General features: G+C 39.7%; 3 protein-coding genes across 4 annotated transcripts in view; all 3 read left to right on the forward strand.

Annotated features, from left to right (window-relative positions):
- The first annotated feature begins 187 nt into the window (after positions 1-187).
- On the forward strand, positions 188-6,370 carry LOC119504259 (ras-related protein Rab-15-like). Its single transcript, XM_037796295.1, has 7 exons — positions 188-338; positions 3,586-3,646; positions 3,745-3,805; positions 3,896-3,973; positions 4,149-4,238; positions 5,292-5,357; positions 5,487-6,370. The coding sequence occupies exons 1-7, from the start codon at positions 215-217 to the stop codon at positions 5,646-5,648; spliced, it is 642 nt and encodes a 213-aa protein (XP_037652223.1). The 5' UTR covers positions 188-214; the 3' UTR covers positions 5,649-6,370.
- Positions 6,371-6,901: 531 nt separating this feature from the next.
- On the forward strand, positions 6,902-9,623 carry gpx2 (glutathione peroxidase 2). Its single transcript, XM_037796358.1, has 2 exons — positions 6,902-7,166; positions 8,341-9,623. The coding sequence occupies exons 1-2, from the start codon at positions 6,945-6,947 to the stop codon at positions 8,692-8,694; spliced, it is 576 nt and encodes a 191-aa protein (XP_037652286.1). The 5' UTR covers positions 6,902-6,944; the 3' UTR covers positions 8,695-9,623.
- A 1,507-nt stretch (positions 9,624-11,130) lies between these two features.
- LOC119474400 (signal-induced proliferation-associated 1-like protein 1) overlaps positions 11,131-18,242 on the forward strand; it is a 47,913-nt gene continuing 40,801 nt past the window's right edge. Inside the window, exon 1 of one of the 2 annotated variants that reach the window (XM_037746425.1) lies at positions 11,131-11,468. The gene's annotated coding sequence lies outside the window, so the exon portion shown is untranslated. Of the gene's footprint in view, positions 11,469-17,319; positions 17,470-18,242 lie in introns of those variants that run through there. The other variant, XM_037746426.1, reaches the window with a different exon arrangement.

The raw sequence follows: 18,242 nt of genomic DNA on the forward strand, positions 1-18,242 counted from the left end.
CAAGAAAAAGACACTTAAACAACGTGGTTATAAAAAAGGTTTCGAGACGATTTGTTATGAGCTCCTCTCATGGGGTTTCTACTTTGTGTTTACGATTTCCGAGTGTGGAAGTAGTATTTTCCGAGGGGCAGTGAACGCAGCGCGCAGCAACAGTGTTCCCACAGCTCCATGGAAGAGTCATGCTTTCTCCTCCTATGTGTTAGTTTTTATTATCATGGCTAAACAATACGACGTATTGTTCCGGTTGCTGATGCTCGGAGACTCGGGGGTCGGGAAGACATGCATGCTTCGTCGGTTCACAGAAAGTGACTTTGATCCTTCACATATCTCCACCATTGGTAAGTTATCTAACAAGTTTTCAGCCTGTTTCTAAACTCATCCTCAATGTGTCATCAGGTTGAACCAGATAAACATCAGTGAATACCTTTTTTTTTTTTTTTTTTTTTACAGAATGAATGACACTTTTACTGCATTTTCAGAACAGTAAAACTGTAATTTTCCCCATTTGTTCAAAGTGTGTGAGCAGGCCTACTTAGCTAGAAGGATTAGTGCAAAGTGCCTCAGGTCATAACAGCCATGAAACTAACTGAAAAACACTGTCAGTGTGCTAAGAAAGCCCAGCCTAGAACATTTACATTTTCTAACAGATGTGCCTCTAGATAAATATAAAGGATGCAGAGGAGGTGTGAGAAAGCAGGGCTGGTAACTGTCACACTAACAATGGAAACGAATATCAACATTATTAATTTTCTGCCCTCAAAGTGTGATATCCTGTTTTATTCTGTAAATGAGACCTGTAGAGTGATATGCATATTAGTGCTTCATATCATAGCTGCCTGATCTTTTCCTTACTGTGTGAAGAACTAATGACTTGGAGGAAAGTGGTGGGTCTGTTAATAGGCTACACAAAAGAGTAAATTATATCCACATAAGCAAAGAAAAATACTTCCATTGTAGGCTATAGACTATAGTTTATTGTGACTGTAATAGAAAGGGCTGTAGTGTAGTGGGAATTCAGGGGCAAAAGGTAAGTGAGCTGGATCTCAGGAGAGCTTTACACAGGATTAAACCCAGTTATTTGGAAAAAGTGTATGGTACGTAAAATCTCCTTGCTTTTAGATCCCTGATGTTGTGATTATTGGTAAACATCCGACAGCTTCCTTTCCAGATGTGCATCCCCAGTTCTCACAAGCACAGTGCAGTGGTGTAGTGGTTGTTGATGAGGTGGATGTACTTCTAGGTAGATGGGTAACCGAGGAGGAAGTGGGTATACTCTCCTATATATTCCAATGGCTTTTTGGTTGATAGGTGGGTATATTGTAAACCACCAGAAGAAGAGTTGGTTATACCTGTGTATAGCCTCCACTACACCACTGGTTCAGTGTCTTTCAGAGATGTGGGAACGAGAAAGCTCTAACACACAGGTTAAACAGACCTGTTGAATGCACAGCTTTGCATATATTAAGCTACAGTATATAGACACACTCAAGTGACGCATGAATGACACATTTTAAACATGCAAGCTTGTGTCAGTGACAAGGTGTTAACATGTCTTTGTATCCCACAAGTAGCATTGTTTGTCATGAATATGAAGTAATATTTATAAATAGCCAAATATATGTTTGATATTTAGAAGTATGGCTTTTGTATTGCTGTTTTTTTTTTGCACTTTTTCTATGTACTTTATTGAATTGTTTACTGTTTACTGTTTGTTTTGGATGAATCCCACCTGCCATCATAGAGCTTGTTTGCCTGTTGGTGTTCTTTATGTGTGAATATGGGTGTGGTCTCCACTCTTCAACCATTTTGACCTGACGAAGATCCAAGTAGGATCGAAACGTCGTCTTTTCTTTGTCTTTTTTTTTGCACTGTCACACTGTCATTGCTCACTAGGAAACTTGAATAGAGCAGTGCCATCGTTGACGTTATTAATACATGCTATTCCTACTAGGGCTGGGGGATATGGCCATAGTCTTCTATCCTGATATTGGTCATTTCATATATTTGATAACCATATATCACAATATAGCTTGTTTTCTGGTAATTCAATAAATAAATCTGTCTATATGAAATAACCACATGGAAAAGCCTATTTCTGTATACCCCTGCGTGAATTACATACTTGACAAATGAAAAGTACTGAGTATTTTCTCATTTAATTAAGAACTTTAGTGCTAAATGAACATAACACTAACAGTTTTAGGCAAAATAAACATTTCCAGCTATACACCGACTATGTTTACATGCATAAACAAATACAGAGTAATAAGATTAATACATTATATTAAGATAATGTAAAGTGTGATGTATAAACAAAACCGCAATCTTCAAATGGTATTCCCTCAAAACATTTCACACCAGATTTTCTGAAAAATTTGAGTCTGTATGTGCTTGTAATTATGGATTCAGAAGACGTTATTCTCGATATATGATTTTGTCACGATAGGATTCCATTGAAATATGATAAATTACAATATTGAATTATCGCCCGGCCCAAATTATGACAAGTCTGTTGAGGAAAAAAGTCCCATAAATGAACCATTTCAGTTTATTTTTCGAGCACAAATGCCAAACATTATCTTGTTAGAGCTTTGCTTCTTTTCTCTGTCTTATGTGATATTTAAATGTAAATCTCTGGGTTTTGGACTGTCAGACAAGACAAGTGATTTGAATATGTTTTTGGCTTCACGAAAGTTTGATGGGTATTTTTCACCATTTTCTCTAATTTTTTAGCTCAAACGATTAATGAAATAATCAGGAAAAATAAGCAGTAGATGAATCATAAATTGAAACTAATAATAATACGACTTTTTTTAGTCCCGATAATGATAACAATACCTGAGCTTTGGGTATCAGCCGATACCGAGTACCGATCCGATACCAGTGTTTAATTAATAAGCTGTATTTCTCACTATGTGGAAGTGACTGGGATAAAAACGATTTATGTGTAAGGCAAAATCAGGCTTGACTTAAACATTTCTTTCCTAACTTTGTTAAACAAAATGTAACAATAAATACATAGATATAAATGTACTGAATTGTTATTTATTAAAATAATGGTATCCGATACTAGATCAGCCCATTATCACGATACCCAATCCACATATTTGAGTCAGTATCGTATCGGTGCATCCCTAGGAAATAATATGCCACATTGATAATATAGGACAGATAACCTCAAAACTACAATACTACAGTATATACAGTTTAAGCATCAGTACTTTTTGGCAGCTGGTGTTATTCTGTCACATTTCTTAGCTCTCTTGTCCTGTTACTGAGCAGAAAAAGACACAGCTGTAGTTCACAACAACCCCCTTGTGGAGACTCGATGATTTAAAAGCTGACACTACGCAGTGCCTGAGATACTATTAATTAGTATAGGGATAATAGTGTCCCTGAGCAACACTCATTAAGTGCTCACAAGCAAACAATAGCCCATGTAAAACAGGATTTTTCACCAATTTGTCACAGTTGCTTAAGTGATCCCGGTTTGACCTTGTGAAGGTGTTTGCAGCTGGTATGTGCTGTTGATTCTGATTCTCTGTGAAATAAAATTGTCATGTTCTTCTTTTTTTTATTTGGTAGGAGTTGATTTTAAAATGAAAACACTAGAAGTAGATGGAGTCAAGGTTCGAGTACAGATATGGTAGGTTATGTTATGTATGTTGTTATTGCATTTACAGTATGCTGAGGTGCATACAGTGTGATCTTCTTCTGCTGATGTGGCTTTTGTCTTCTGTGCAGGGACACAGCTGGTCAGGAACGTTATCAGACCATCACCAAACAGTACTACAGGCGTGCACAGGTGATCCCTCCATACAGTATGAACAAGTTACCTTCATGAGTTACTGTAGGATTTGTTCTTAAATCCTTCTTCGTGGATTCTTGTCCACAGGGTATCGTCTTTGTATACGACATCACAAACCAGTCCTCCTTTCAGCACCTGGCGAAGTGGGCCAGTGATGTGGATGAAGTAAGCACTCTCATTTCACTCCCTTGCCCTTCACAGTGACCCGGTATTCGTACCACCTCTCAGTGCCCCTGCTGATGCTTGCTGCACATCTAATGGCTTAGTGTGAGTGACAAGATGATGAAGTCCCCTCATCTCTCTGCTGTCTGTCGTGTCTTTTGTTGTTTTTGTTTTGCAGTATGCGCCAGAGAAGGTGCAGATGATCATGGTAGGAACCAAGTCTGATGAGGAGCGAAGGAGGAAGGTGTCAAAGGACCAAGGAAGCAAGGTTTGATTGACCCTTACTGTGTGGGGTTTATTTAGGGCTGTCAAAGTTGACCTGATAATAACGCGTTAACGCAAATTTGTTTTAATGCCACTAATTTCTTTTTTGCTATCGCAACTTGAGTGAAGATACTGGTATCATATGAAACTAGAAAACCTAACATGTTGTAGATATACAAAAGCATCCAAGTCATTGTTTCCAGTGTTCTGCTATAGTGATCTAAGGTAACCAGGATTAAATGGTAAGCAGACATTTATAAAGGATAGACAGCTAAATCTAACAGTTTTGGTTATTAATTTGGCAAGTATTTCACAAACTATAGAACAGAAATACTTTTTAATGTAGCTTTCTTGACCACTTTCTTTGCTTATACAGAATGTGAGTTTTTATATTTTTATCGTTATGGGTTTGGGTTGTCTTTCGTTCTTGTGAACGCGTTATCTCAGGAACGCCTGAAGGGAATTTCTTCAAATTTGGCACAAACGTCCACTTGGACTCAAAGATGAACTGATTCAATTTTGGTTGTAAAAGGTCACTGCGACCTCACGTCCGTCCCATTCTCGTTATATCTCAGGAACGCCTTGATCAAGTTCCTTAACATTTGGCACAAACGTCCACTTGGACTCAAGGATGAACTGATTAGATTTGGGTGGTCAAAGGTCAAGGTCAATGTGACCTCACAAAACACGTTCTCGGCCATAACTCACAAACTAATAGGCTAATTATGACAATATCACACAAAGGTCAAATAAGAAAAAAAGAAGAAGTGATGACATATTGGACAGATATGGAAGTAAACTGCAACTTGACTAGTTGACGGAGGCATACAACCGTGAGGCGGTAATTCTAGTTTTATTTAGATTTGTCCAAAGTGGACCTAGCACATCTGCTAATTTGTATGGATATGTCTTTAAAAACAAATTGATAGGCCAGTTAATAACTACAAACATCCAGTCTCCTAAACCCTGGGTTCATTTCTTGTGGAGAAAACTAACTAAAGCTATGAAATACCTTTTGTTGTACTTACTTCTAACCATATCCACCTGGATATTGCAGCTAGCAGAAACCTATGGGATGGAGTTCTTTGAGACCAGCGCCTCCACCAACACCAACATCGCTGAGGTAGGACACAGGGTTCATCTCCGAAAAAACTGTCTCACATTAGAAATGTGCACAAATACTACAGGGAAGTCCCTGCTGCATTCTTATTTATTATCTCATTGTTTATTTTTCACTTCCTCCTTCCTTCAGGCCTTCACTCGTGTGACAGAACTGGTGCTACAGGCTCACAAGAGAGATGTGGACAACTTGTTGGGATCTCTGGATGATTATCTGGATACGGCCGCTTTGGAAGACGAGAAAGTCAGAGAAGGCACCAACGACGAGAGCGCTCAGAAGACCTGCGCCTGTTAGAAAGACAGCCATCACAGTACCACGGCTCATAAAGACATTTGTTTCTCACTGTGACTTGACTCAGCCCTCCTCTGCCTTCCTCATAGATACTGTAACCTGTTGGCCTCCTTGAAAGTGCTCCTTTAGTTTCACTTTTTGTAAGTGGGCGAAGTGGTAAATGCAGTTCGCATTAGTAACCAACAGAGGGCCCATTCTGTTCATGATCACTGAAGCCTGTAGCCATTGAACAGTGTAGCTCTGCATCCATTTGCTCTAGCAAAACTATCAATGTTCTTCTTCTCCATCATCTTCATTTTCCCTGGTGAAAATGCACTTTTCATCTACAAATTTATTGGTAACGTGTGGATACATATCCAAGAAATCAGCTTATTAAGTTGCAAATAGTATATATGTTTTTACAAGAGGACAGAGTTGAATTATTTACACCTGGAAACTCAAACCAAGCAGGGGTGGATTATTTTACACAATGGGCTTATTTCCTCAAGGGAGACAGTGTTGTGCCATGTTCAATGACCTTTCTGAATGCAGTGCGTGTTTGTTTACCATCATGAATGTACAGTTTGTGTTATGAATGTGACTACGCTGCTTAAAATAATGTTTTCAGGGTCTAATGATATGCCACAGATATATCATTTTTATGTAATGTTTGAAACTCAAGGATGTTGGAAAAAAATCAAGCAATGTATAAGTTAATAAATATAAATCGCCATATTTAAAACAAATCAATTGGGTATCTTAGCCTTGCTGAGTCACTGCATTTTGGATTGAGAGTGAGGTTAAGTCCACGGAGAGTTCAGACAGGTTCATTTATTTTTCATCTCCTGCTGTGAAAGACGTTAAATTTTTGATGACTGAGAAAACTGATACATGTTATAGAGGTACCATAAGGCCGAATACATGCAATAGTGCATGCTATTTCCCCATTGTCTCTTTACAATGAGCATGTCAAATACAAACTCAGGATAATACTACATTTTTAAAAAAAATTCAATGATTAGCAGCACATTCGAGTTCAAAGAAATTTTTAAATGTAAACACTTCAGAGTTTATCTAAAATTGGATAACGCACATCATTGTAAATCATGCAAAAACGACTTCATGTACTTGTGCGGTTTTACAATCAGTTACATCAATCTATCTGAAACTTGTAAAGAGTATTGTATGTCAGGTTCAGATCAGTTTCTTGCAGAGCCATTTGACACCCATGAAAGGCGAGTGAGTCAGGTGACCAAGCAGTTGGATACAGTAACACGTCGAGATCCCGTCTGCCTCCAGTGAGGAAACACAGGAGTTGAGATGACGTTCATCGCCAAGGCCTTCTACGACCTGAGAGCCACCTCGCTGGAGGGAGATAAGGTGGATTTCAACGTGTTTCGGGGACGGGTGGTCCTGATAGAGAATGTGGCCTCGCTCTGAGGCACCACCACCCGGGACTTCAGCGAGCTCAACCAGCTTCAGAGCAAGTACCCCCATCGGCTGGTGGTCCTGGGTTTTCCCTGTAACCAGTTTGGATATCAGGTCAGTTGAGCTGCATGGTTCGGTTGACCCACAGTATCTGGTCTTGATATACCGGTAGACCAGAAATCTCAAAAAATTACTTTATATGCAGATGATGTTTTATTATTCATGTCAAACCTGCTGTATCGGTTCACTTGTTAATGCAAAATTTCACCAAATTTGTGTTTTCTCTGGATATAAAACACTTTTTTGGAAATTGGAAGCTTCACTTAAATCCCATCTGATGTTTAAGCCAATTTCAATGCATTATTTGATAAATTTAAACTAGGGCTGCCAAAGTTAACGCAAATAACGCTCCAAACTTGCACTACATTTTGGCAAGGAAAAACTGTCATGGCCATTTTCAAAGTGCTCCCTTGACCTCTGATCTCAAGATATGTGAATGAAAATGGGTTCTATGGGTACCCACGAGTCACCCCTTTACAGACATGCCCACTTTATGATAATCACATGCAGTTTGTGGCAAGTCATAGTCAAGTCAGCACAACTGACGCACTCACAGCTGTTGGTGCCTGTTGGGCTTGAGTTTGCCATGTTATGATTTGAGCATATATTTTATGCTAAATGCAGTACCTGTGAGGGTTTCTGGACAATATTTGTCATTGTTTTGTGTTGTTAATTGATTTCCAATTATAAATATATACATATATTTTCATAAAGCAAGCATATTTGCCCACTCCCATGTTGATAAGAGTATTAAATACTTGACAAATCTCTCTTTAAGATAGATTTTGAGCGGATAAAAAATTTGCAATTAATTTGCGATTAATCGCGATTAACTATTTCAATCGACTGACAGCCCTAATTTAAACAGGATGTTGTGCTTTCTCCTTATATCTTGGCTAGGCCAAGTTTCACTTCTGGAAACGAATGTTCTCTCATGTTTGCTTTACCCAATGAGAATGATTCACATTACATTTACCATTAATAAATAAGTAATTCAAAAGAACAGCATTGCATAGTATGAAAACTAGCTGTTATTTTAGATTTGATACTGCATTCAATTTGAAGTGTCTGCCTGACACTCTTATAGAGAGTGAGCTTGTTTGCTAGAATGTAATCAGCAAAATTCCTGTTATCACCAAAATTACAATTGAACTATGAGCTTTTTTCAGTATTGCTGTGGAGTGTAAAACAGCTGGACAATATGAAAATGAACACTCGTGTTTTGCAGGAGAACTGCGGCAATGGTGAAATCCTAAATTCCCTGCAGCATGTGCGGCCCGGCGGCGGCTTTCAGCCCAACTTTACCATCTTTGAGAAGTGTGACGTCAACGGGACGAACACACACCCGGTCTTTGCCTATCTTAAAGACAAGCTCCCTTATCCGGATGACGACCCCACCTCCCTCATGCAGGACCCCAGATTTCTGGTTTGGAGTCCCATCAGCAGGAGGGACGTCTCCTGGAACTTTGAGAAATTCCTCATCGGGCCAGAGGGAGAGCCCTTTAAAAGATACAGCAAAAAGTTCCCCACCATTGACATAGAGCCCGACATTCAAAGACTGTTAAGATTAACCAAGACCTAAGAATAGCCTCCACCTCTTAATGACTTCTCATCCATCACAGTCAAAGCTGATATGCTGTCCTCCACACTTTTAAGCCTTATTAAATGAGGGTGATATTCTGAAAAGCTGAGGGAATATTATCTGAGGCCTCATAAGTGCTTAAGAGTCGTGGAGGAATAAATTCAATACATGTAAAATTAATTCTACAATATATCACTTGAAAAGCATATTTGCATGTCCTTTTTCAGCCTGGCCAGCAGATGGTGCTACTGATTTGATCATGCACATAGATAACTTCTGTCATGCTTTTATGAATTAACATTCATCACACACACACACACTCACGAAATGTTTGCACTGGAATAAAACCCTAAAAAACAATATTCTCTCTCGCTGCTGTATCTTCTTTTAATTGGACCATATAACCAGTGAAGCACCTGCTATAAAGATGTGTGCCTCTGATGCAAGGTTGACAAAAATAGATGCTATCATGTCTGAAACAGCTCTGTGTAGGCACAATAATGAGGTTTGAAATACAGTGGGATGATTGTGGAATTATAATGCTCGCTGTCATTGCACATTAAAAAGCTTGCAGGCCGTTCCACTGCATTATGAATCTTCTATCCTGCTGAGTCATTCTTTATTTGTTGAGATCTTCTTTCTCCACCAATTCACAAGATCTACATTTTCCAAGTAAGATCTGCTGACACCAGTAGCCTACACAGCAGCAGGAATGCTTTACTACCACAGTGACACTTGAAGACAAGCCCTAAATCATGCATTTAGAAGAGCATCGGCCTTGCCACTGTGTAATGAGCTCTTATCCAGCTTTAATTTCCTATGCACAGTGTGCATTGTTTGCAAGGTCTGCAGATTAGCTGTGGATTTCCTGCACATCCACATCAGCCGATGATGTCAGAGCCACAGGCTACACAGGCCAGGCAGCGCCGTAATGTCTTTGGCAGGTTGCTGCTGGGACAACAGTGAAACACTCAGTCATCTGACACTGTTTTAGATGTGTGTAGATAGCCTGACTCACTGTCTTTGAATATCACATTTAAATATTTGTGTTGTCCTGATACACGAGGACATTTGATTAATATATTTCCCACAAGCCCACTGGTCTGTGGCTGACAGTCAGGTAAGTAATGTTGCCTATTAGAGGCAGCAAATATTGGAGGAGGTATACCAGGGGCCTTTCCTCCACCCTCTCTGCACTGCTACCCTGCACAAACAGCTTGCAGAAAAATACCACCAAAGATCGTTTATGTTTGAATGATGACTCACTCCATTCAATTCTCTAAAATAGTGTATCATTGAAATAATAGAATAAAACGACAGTATCTCATCACATGTGAATTTGTGTCAAATGTTACACAAATTCTAACTTCATCTCTTGACAATACTTTTGATTTGCATGTATTTTGGTCCAAATAACCCTGCACGTAAATGTAGCAATATCACCCAAATATTAGAAATAAGCTCAATATTGTTTAGAATATAGGCACTGTATGATATTGTAAAAGTTGATTTTAAGACAGCTTTAGAAGCTGCTTTGAATGTTTTCTCAATTTTTTCCCCAAATTCAGATATTCCCATAAACAATAGGTAAATGGGTGGCACATGGGAGAAGTTTACCTTATGGGCTTTCTGCCCAAAAGGATTTATTTGAACCCAAACCAATATTGTGAAATTTTGGCCAATCAAAGGTCATTTCAGAGAGTCTCCAGCTTGGCTCTGATTGGTTGTTTTCCTCCGCTCTGTGAAATCTTGCAGATGCCGTTAGGAGCTCCTGAGCTCCCATATGTTTTCATTATTGTCAATGGAAAGATGAAATGTAAGCAAAATTAAGCAGAAACAGACAATGAACTTTTGTGCAAATTTGACCAAATATTCAAGATTCAAGATTCACTTTATTGTCATTTCACTGATTATTTGCATACACAGAAGGAAACTAAATATTGTTTCTCCCAGCTCCTGTCAGTGCATTAAAAAGGATAGAATAAATAAGTATTAAAATTAACATACCTAAAAATAACAATAAAAAATAAATAAATTAAAAAATTAAAATATATATAAATATAAACATATAAACATAGTAAGAGATAAGAAGGTGTGTAACTGGACCTACAGAGAAAAGAATGTAAGTAAAAGTAAAAACTGGAGCTACTTTATCTATTAGCTTGCAGAGTTTACAGCCTATGTTTTTTTTGTTTTGTAAATATGTTTTATTGATTTTCAAAGATTTTAACCCACAAAAATATCAGATACAAAACATGTATAAGTCAAACAAAATAGATATCATTCATCAGATCTGTCCGTCTATGTTTTTTTAAGGCAGAGTGAGAGCTCTTCGTTTCACCTCTCCTCCATCCACTCACTACAGGTGAGCCCTGTTGCCACGGAAACGTTTGCTTTTCCCTGACAACAGCTTCTCGCGAGACTCCAGGGCAGAGAGAGAGGGAGAGAGAGAAAGAGAGAGAGAGGAGGAGGCTGCCTGAATGATCTCATCCCTCCAGCAGCAGCTGCATAGCGCAGCGAGGCAAAACCCCGTAACTTTCTATCAAACTTACCAAGTTGCCTTTCAGAGGAGGACGACACCACCGGGGCGTTTTAACGCGTCTGAACCGGAGCGAACACGTTTTACCGAGTAGCCCTAAAGGTGAGGAGGAAGAGCTGCGCAGTTTGTGTTCCTCCGGACTTAAAACAGCAACGAGTTGAAACAAAAGGAGGAAAAACACGCTTCCTATCGTGTGTGTGACATCCAGGAGCCTGAGGCAGAAAGCAGAGGAAAGGTGAGTCTGGAGGTAGCGTGTTGCTATGATACAAGCTGTCTACATTATAGCTACAACATCTGTATGTCTGTGTGGACAAAGCACATCTTTGTGCTGCGTAAAGGTGCCAGTGCGCAATCAGTGTTTTTGTTACAAATAGGAAATCTGTCAACATATATATATGTGTAACCGTGGCGTCGTTGTAGAGGCTTTATATGTCAAGGGCATTGTTCTGCTTTACAGGAGACGATTTACAGGTGGTGGTGGTGGTGGTGGTGGTGGTGGTGGTGGTGTCGTGCACACTACACCACTAACATATAGCCTCTATAGGATGTGTGCATGTCTCCTCCTTGTGTAACTGTCACCACCCAGAAAACCTGTGTTTTTTTCAGCATGGGTCGTATTGTTGGAGGGATTTCATTTCAGGCAGGTGATTTCCTTGTTGTGCCACATCTGTCTGGCTTGAGCTCTGATTTGTTTACAGCCTTTTGCCTGATGGTTCATCATCTTGTTGAGCAGATTAAGGCCTGCAGGTTCAGTTTCAATCAATATATACCATGTTAGATTCTGTATAACAGGAGGAGGGGGGGTCTACTAGTCATGATCCTCCATGGCATTTTGATCACCCAATCAGACCCTCCTTTTGTTGATTTATTTATGCATAATGTACAGAGTATACATTGTATTTACAGTGATCATATACCATATACAGTAGCCTAGAGCAGAGGTTTTCAAAGTGGAGTCCGGGGATCCCAAGGGATCCTTGAGGGGGTCTCCAGCGAAAAGGGGAATCATTTATTTATTTCCCCTGTTATAATAATTTATAACAGGGGGGTCTACTAGTCATGGTCCTCCATGGCATTTTGATCAGATGTTACCCAATCAGACCCTCCTTTTGTTGATTTATTTATGCATAACACACAGAGTATACATTGTCCACTATGTGTAGACAATATAGCCTAGAGCAGTGGTTTTCAAAGTGGGGTCTGAGGATCCTTGAGGGGGAAAAGGGGAGAATACTGATACTGTTACCCAATCAGACCCTCCTTTTGTTGATTTATTTAATAATAATAATGTACAGAGTATACATTGTATTTTTTGCCCACTATGTCTAGACAATATACAGTAGCCTAGAGCAGTGGTTTTCAAAGTGGAGTCCGGGAATCCCAGGGGTCCTTGAGGGGGAAAAAGGGGTCCCTAGCAAAAAAGGGGAATCATTAATTTCACTATAATTCCATCCATAAGTAACACAATGACAGAATTTGTTCTATTTTGGCTATAGATTTAATACACTTCATGTAATAAAACACATAAGGGGGGACCCTGAGACAAAATCTTATCAAATGGGGGTCCATGCCGGTCTAAGTTGTGTCAGTTTAGGGGTCCTTGACATGAAAAAGTTTGGGAACCACTGGCCTAGAGACTGATTTGGAATAGATAGAGAATACTGTTACTGTTACCCAATCAGACCCTCCTTTTGTTGATTTATTTATGCATAATGTGCAGAGTGTAGCTACACAAAACCAGCTGTATTTTTGTCCACTATGTGTAGACCATATACAGTAGCCTAGAGCAGTGGTTTTCAAAATGGGATCTGAGGATCTGAGGAGTCCTTGAGGGGGAAAAGGGGCAAAAAGGGGAATCATTTATTTTCACTATAATTCCATGATCCATAAGTAACACAATGACAGAATTTGTTCTATTATGGTCTTGTGTTTAATACACTTTATGTAATAAAACTAGGTCTGTCGATTAAAATATTTAATCGCACATTTTTTATCTGTTTAAAATGTACTTAAAGGGGAGATTTGTCAAGTGTTTAATACTCTTATCAACATGGGAGTGGACTAATATTCTTCCTTTATGCAAATGTATGTAAATATTTATTATTGGAAATCAATTAACAACACAAAACAATGACAAATATTGTCCAGAAGCCCTCACAGGTACTGTATCTAGCATAACAAATATGCTCAAATCATAACATGGCAAACTCAAGCCCAACAGGCAACAACAGCTTTCAGGTCACATATCTTGAGGTCAGAGGTCAAGGGACTTCTTTGAAAATGGCCATGACAGTTTCTCCTCACCAAAATTTCGCGCGAATTTGGAGCGTTATTTAACCTCCTTCCCAACAAGATTGGTACCAATGGATTCCTTAAGTTTTCTAGTTTCATATGATACCAGTATCTTTACTTTAGCTTTAAAACTGAGCCTGGTACAACCTCCAAAATATCAATTGTGTTAAAGAAATTAGTGGCGTTAAAACACATTTTCGTTAACGCGTTATTATCGTGTGAACTTTGACAGCTCTAAATAAAACACCTAAAAGCAAAACTCCTATCAGATGGGGGAGCCTGAGACAACATCTTATCAAATGGGGGTCCATGCCAGTCTAAGTTGTGTCAGTTTAGGGGTCCTTGACATAAAAAAGTTTGGGAACCACTGTCCTAGAGACTGATTTGGAATAGATAGAGAATACTGTACAGATCACGGCTACATGATAGATTAGGAAAGATTTGTTAATGCGGGGCACCAAGGCAAACAGGTTTGTTTAAATAGTAAAAACCAGGAAACTTTGCCAACCTTTCAAAGTTCAAACATATGCAGTATTTAGTTCAAATCGAGCATATTACTTACACAATATCAGCGGTAACAAACTAGTTACAACTATGCAGGTGGGTTCCCCTCTACCTGAACCATAGTGTCGGCTCCAGTAGCTTGTTGGAGTTGGATAACTTGGCATGAGTCAGGTGAAAAAAAAAGGAAGCTTTGGAGTTTAGCTTTTGGCAAGGATCAGGGATTTTTGGCATTCTCAATGGGCTTAGCTGACCTGCGGCGCGGTGGGCATGACTGATCATACACTGCACCGCAATTTTTACTAGTGAGTCTCTAATCTCGGCTTTGTCCCGTCTAAATCGCAGCTATTATTCACACTGGACTGCTTCTTGCTCTCTCTGATGGGATTTCTTCTGGAGAGTTAATCTAATGCAGAGGCAGGAGCTTTATATATCACTGTTGGGGAAAGCATGCATGCTCTGTTTTAATCTGCCTCAGTGGACCAACAAGTCTGTGTTTTATGCTGCTGACAAAAATACCATTCAAGGTTAAGATAAGACGTTACTGCGTGGGCCTTAAAACATCTCATTTAGGGAGTTTGCAGCCATAGTAGCGTGAGGCCAATAGGAGTAACAGCTAGTTGACAAGATAAGTCCAAAGATCAGTTTGGCTCTCGTCAAAATGCATTTACATCCAAGCTATAAACGTGACAGTTCCTTGAGAAAAAAGCCTTCTCACGTCTCTTATCAGGATAAATAGTCCTCCCCCTGGTTTACGACTGAAGGACGGTGTTTCTATTTTCACTTTTAGCATCATACTTCTCACACCACAATTGTTATTGTGCTTCATTTGTCGTTCTAACGTGCACGGCGGGATGCTTCCTGTTACTAAGTTGAGCTTCTGTTTCTATTGTCTCTTGTGCATTGGCTCGAAGGGAATAGCTCGAGCAAAGATAAAAGACAACAACAAGAGGAGCATTGTGCTGCTTTATAATTTGCCGCTCTGGAATGTGTGGGTTGCAATTATGCTAAGTGGCCATCATCATGAAATGCTTAAACGAACTGTTTTTGATTCATTTTTATAACGAATAATGAGATTTATTGTTATGATTGATTCTCAAGTTCAAAGTGGATTATTGTTTATTCGTTTAATGATCTTGATGCGTAAAGTAGGTTTTTGATCACACTCTTTTCTAGGGCTGGGACGATACGCCTATCTCCTGAATCGATACTATCACGATACTTGGGTGCCGATTAGATCTGTATTGCGATTTTTAAGTACTGCGACTACAAGTATTGCGAGACCATGGGAAAAAGTTGAATCATACACTTCTACGGACTTTTACTTTGGAAAATATCTCAATTATACAGTAAAAATGTTTGATTATTAGCATGTGTAAGTAGTCTCAGATGTCCTGAAGTCAAATATATCAGTCATTGTGAGGCATTATTTATACATTTTTTCCAGCAACCCAAAAATCAAAGAATAAAGACATTTCCCTCACAAATTAGTGGTATTTTCTTTTTAATTTATAAGGGACATGTAATGTTTAATACTTCTGGTTAATATAATCAATCTTATTTTCGGATATATGTATTTTGTATATACAGTTCTTTGTTAACAGAGTTAGCACGCAGCTTTAGCCATGATGTCTAGCCCTGCTTTTCCTGGCAATGTGTGAAACCCAAAGTGTTTCCATACTTTACTGTATGTGTAGTGTTTACCACTTGGGATTTAACATGTGAGGGTACAGGTCGTATCCACGCAGAACCTCTGCCGTTTTCTGCTTTTTCATTTCCGCTCGCTGGATATGATGTCACGTTACTCAGACTACGACAATAAATGCAGTAACTCCCTTCTACCTCCACATAGACTCAAATGAAGCAAATATATCGATTCTGGCGTTAAAAAATAAAATTTCAAAATCGTGAAAAAAATAAAAAAATTTCCCACCCTTACTCATTTCTCCATGATGTGCTGCTTCTTGCACGCACAGTGTTTTTTTAAAGGTTGCACAATTTTTCAAACCTCTTGACCTCATCTTTTGGAAATGTGCAGTCCCACCTGTGCCCCCGTCACCTCTAGCTACCTGTTACTGATGATGACAGACTAGATGACAAACTAAACACACCTCCAGTGTGACCGTGGATGATCTGGTGCACCAGTGTGGCCTTGTAACTTTCATGCTTTTTTATTTTATGACAGACACCAAATGAGTCATGAGTTTTGACACAACCTTCAGTAAATACTTCATCACTGTTGTTTTTTTTAGAAAAAAAAGGGAAGCTTCGTCTGTTTTATCATGAGTGTTGCGTCTGGCCGGTATTAGTCAGCCGGTAGTCAGAAGTCAAATGACTTGACAGTAATGTGGCCTCCAGGGTTTTTTCTGTGTGCCTTTTCGCTGGTGACTGAGGGTGTTGATGAGTTTGATTGTAATGAAGTGTGATTGTGAGTCCGCGTTTCCTGCTTGCTAAACTGTTGGAATGCTCCGTCTTTGTCTGGATCGGACGGTCCGCTGTATACCAGCCAATGGAGGAAAGCAGAGGGCTCGGAAGCTACAATAGTGATGATGTAATCTCTTTTCAGCACACTGTCACAGAGTAAATGCGTGCAGACAAAGGAAAATTCCCCTCTTTTTCACCCCACCTGCCACACAAAGTTTGGGGAATTTTTACCTCGTAAAAAAAAATGCATTCGGACACTGTAATTATCTATGCAGGAGATTCTGTAACTCTCACCACCACTGAGGGAGTTTAGTAGCGGGACAGGTGCAAAGTGTTGCTATTGACTCTGATTTAGACCTTATATCTGATTGACAGTTGGTGGTCTGTACTCATAGGCTCTTGAGCTAAAGCAACCTCTCTGTGACTGGGCTATGTCATGCTGCGTCCAACTCTCAACCCCAAACCAAAACCCACAGTCATGCAGAGATCAGACACTGTGTAATTCCCCTTTTCTGCTCCCATCAAACCTCATACATGCCGAAAATAGTACGACATGGCGTAGAGATCGGAGGATGGAGGAGAAAGAAAAAAAAGCGACCACTTAAGAAAAACTTAAAGTGAGAGAAGGAAAGAAAACTTTCCATAATGAAATCTGGAATTGTGATGATGATGATGATGATGTGCTGCTGCGCTGCTGCGGGCTATCTCCGCTGCCACACAGCGATGACGTGCTCGGCGCTGCCTCGACATGTCTGCCAGTTGCTACACTGTCTTGGCCTTCACACACTCCCCCTGGAACGCATTACCGAACTCTGCTCGGAGAAGAATCAAAACATCAAGCAGAGCTACAGGCCCGTTTGCCCCATGCAGAGCAGGCAGCGGTGGAAAATAATTCCACGTACAAAAACCACAGAGGTTTTGCTGTTGTCCCTCCTGTGGACAGAAATCTGAGAAGCAGGCAGGAATGCGTGAGGGCTTGGTCATGGCTGAGCTCAAAGCAGAACTCAATGCGGAGACAGGTCTGTTCAGCTTGTCCTCATTCCTGTGCATGCTTACAACTGTTTTCCTTACTTTCAGGTGTCACTTTTACCAGGTGATTTGTAGTAAAGCAGGAATGCTGGCACAACAATAACACCGTGTGAGGTTTTCTCCTGGAAAACACTACTCTGAAGTTTTCTGAAATAGTGAACGAATTCTTTCTGTAGTTTGTGTCGTGCTTTGTTTCCTGTGCTGAAACTCCTCGTCATATTGCTCCAAAATTCCACATCCTTTTCTTTGGAACCAGGGAATCCATTTCCACCCTGCGAGTTCCTGCTTTGCTCTTAGTGAAGCCGGGAGGGAAGAATGAGACCACTGTGAATCAAAGGCGTCCTTTGCTAGATTCAGAGGACTTTTTAAACAAACTGGATGGAGTGAGTAAAGTGAGTAGGAAAATGTCCCACTGTCACTATTTCAGCAGTATGTCCATGCAGGTCTGTATTATTACCTCAGCCTTTAACAAAAAACATGTACTCAATTGGGGAAAAAATCAATACAGCATAGTATTGCAACATTTTGCGTGGCAATATTGTATCGATACACAGACTTCAAGTATGAATCTTTTATTGTATAAACTATTAACCTCTTAACAATCTGGCCGCTATTCTGTCTAGATAACGCTCCAAAGTTATGTTATATTTTGGCGAGGAAAAACTGGAGTCCCTTGACCTCTGACCTCAAGATATGTGAGTGAAAACTCTGAGATGAACAGAGTGAAGACGGGATCTTATTAGATAAAACAGATGTTGATTAA

Source organism: Sebastes umbrosus, chromosome 16, assembly GCF_015220745.1.
Source record: "Sebastes umbrosus isolate fSebUmb1 chromosome 16, fSebUmb1.pri, whole genome shotgun sequence".
NCBI classification, from domain to species: domain Eukaryota; kingdom Metazoa; phylum Chordata; class Actinopteri; order Perciformes; family Sebastidae; genus Sebastes; species Sebastes umbrosus.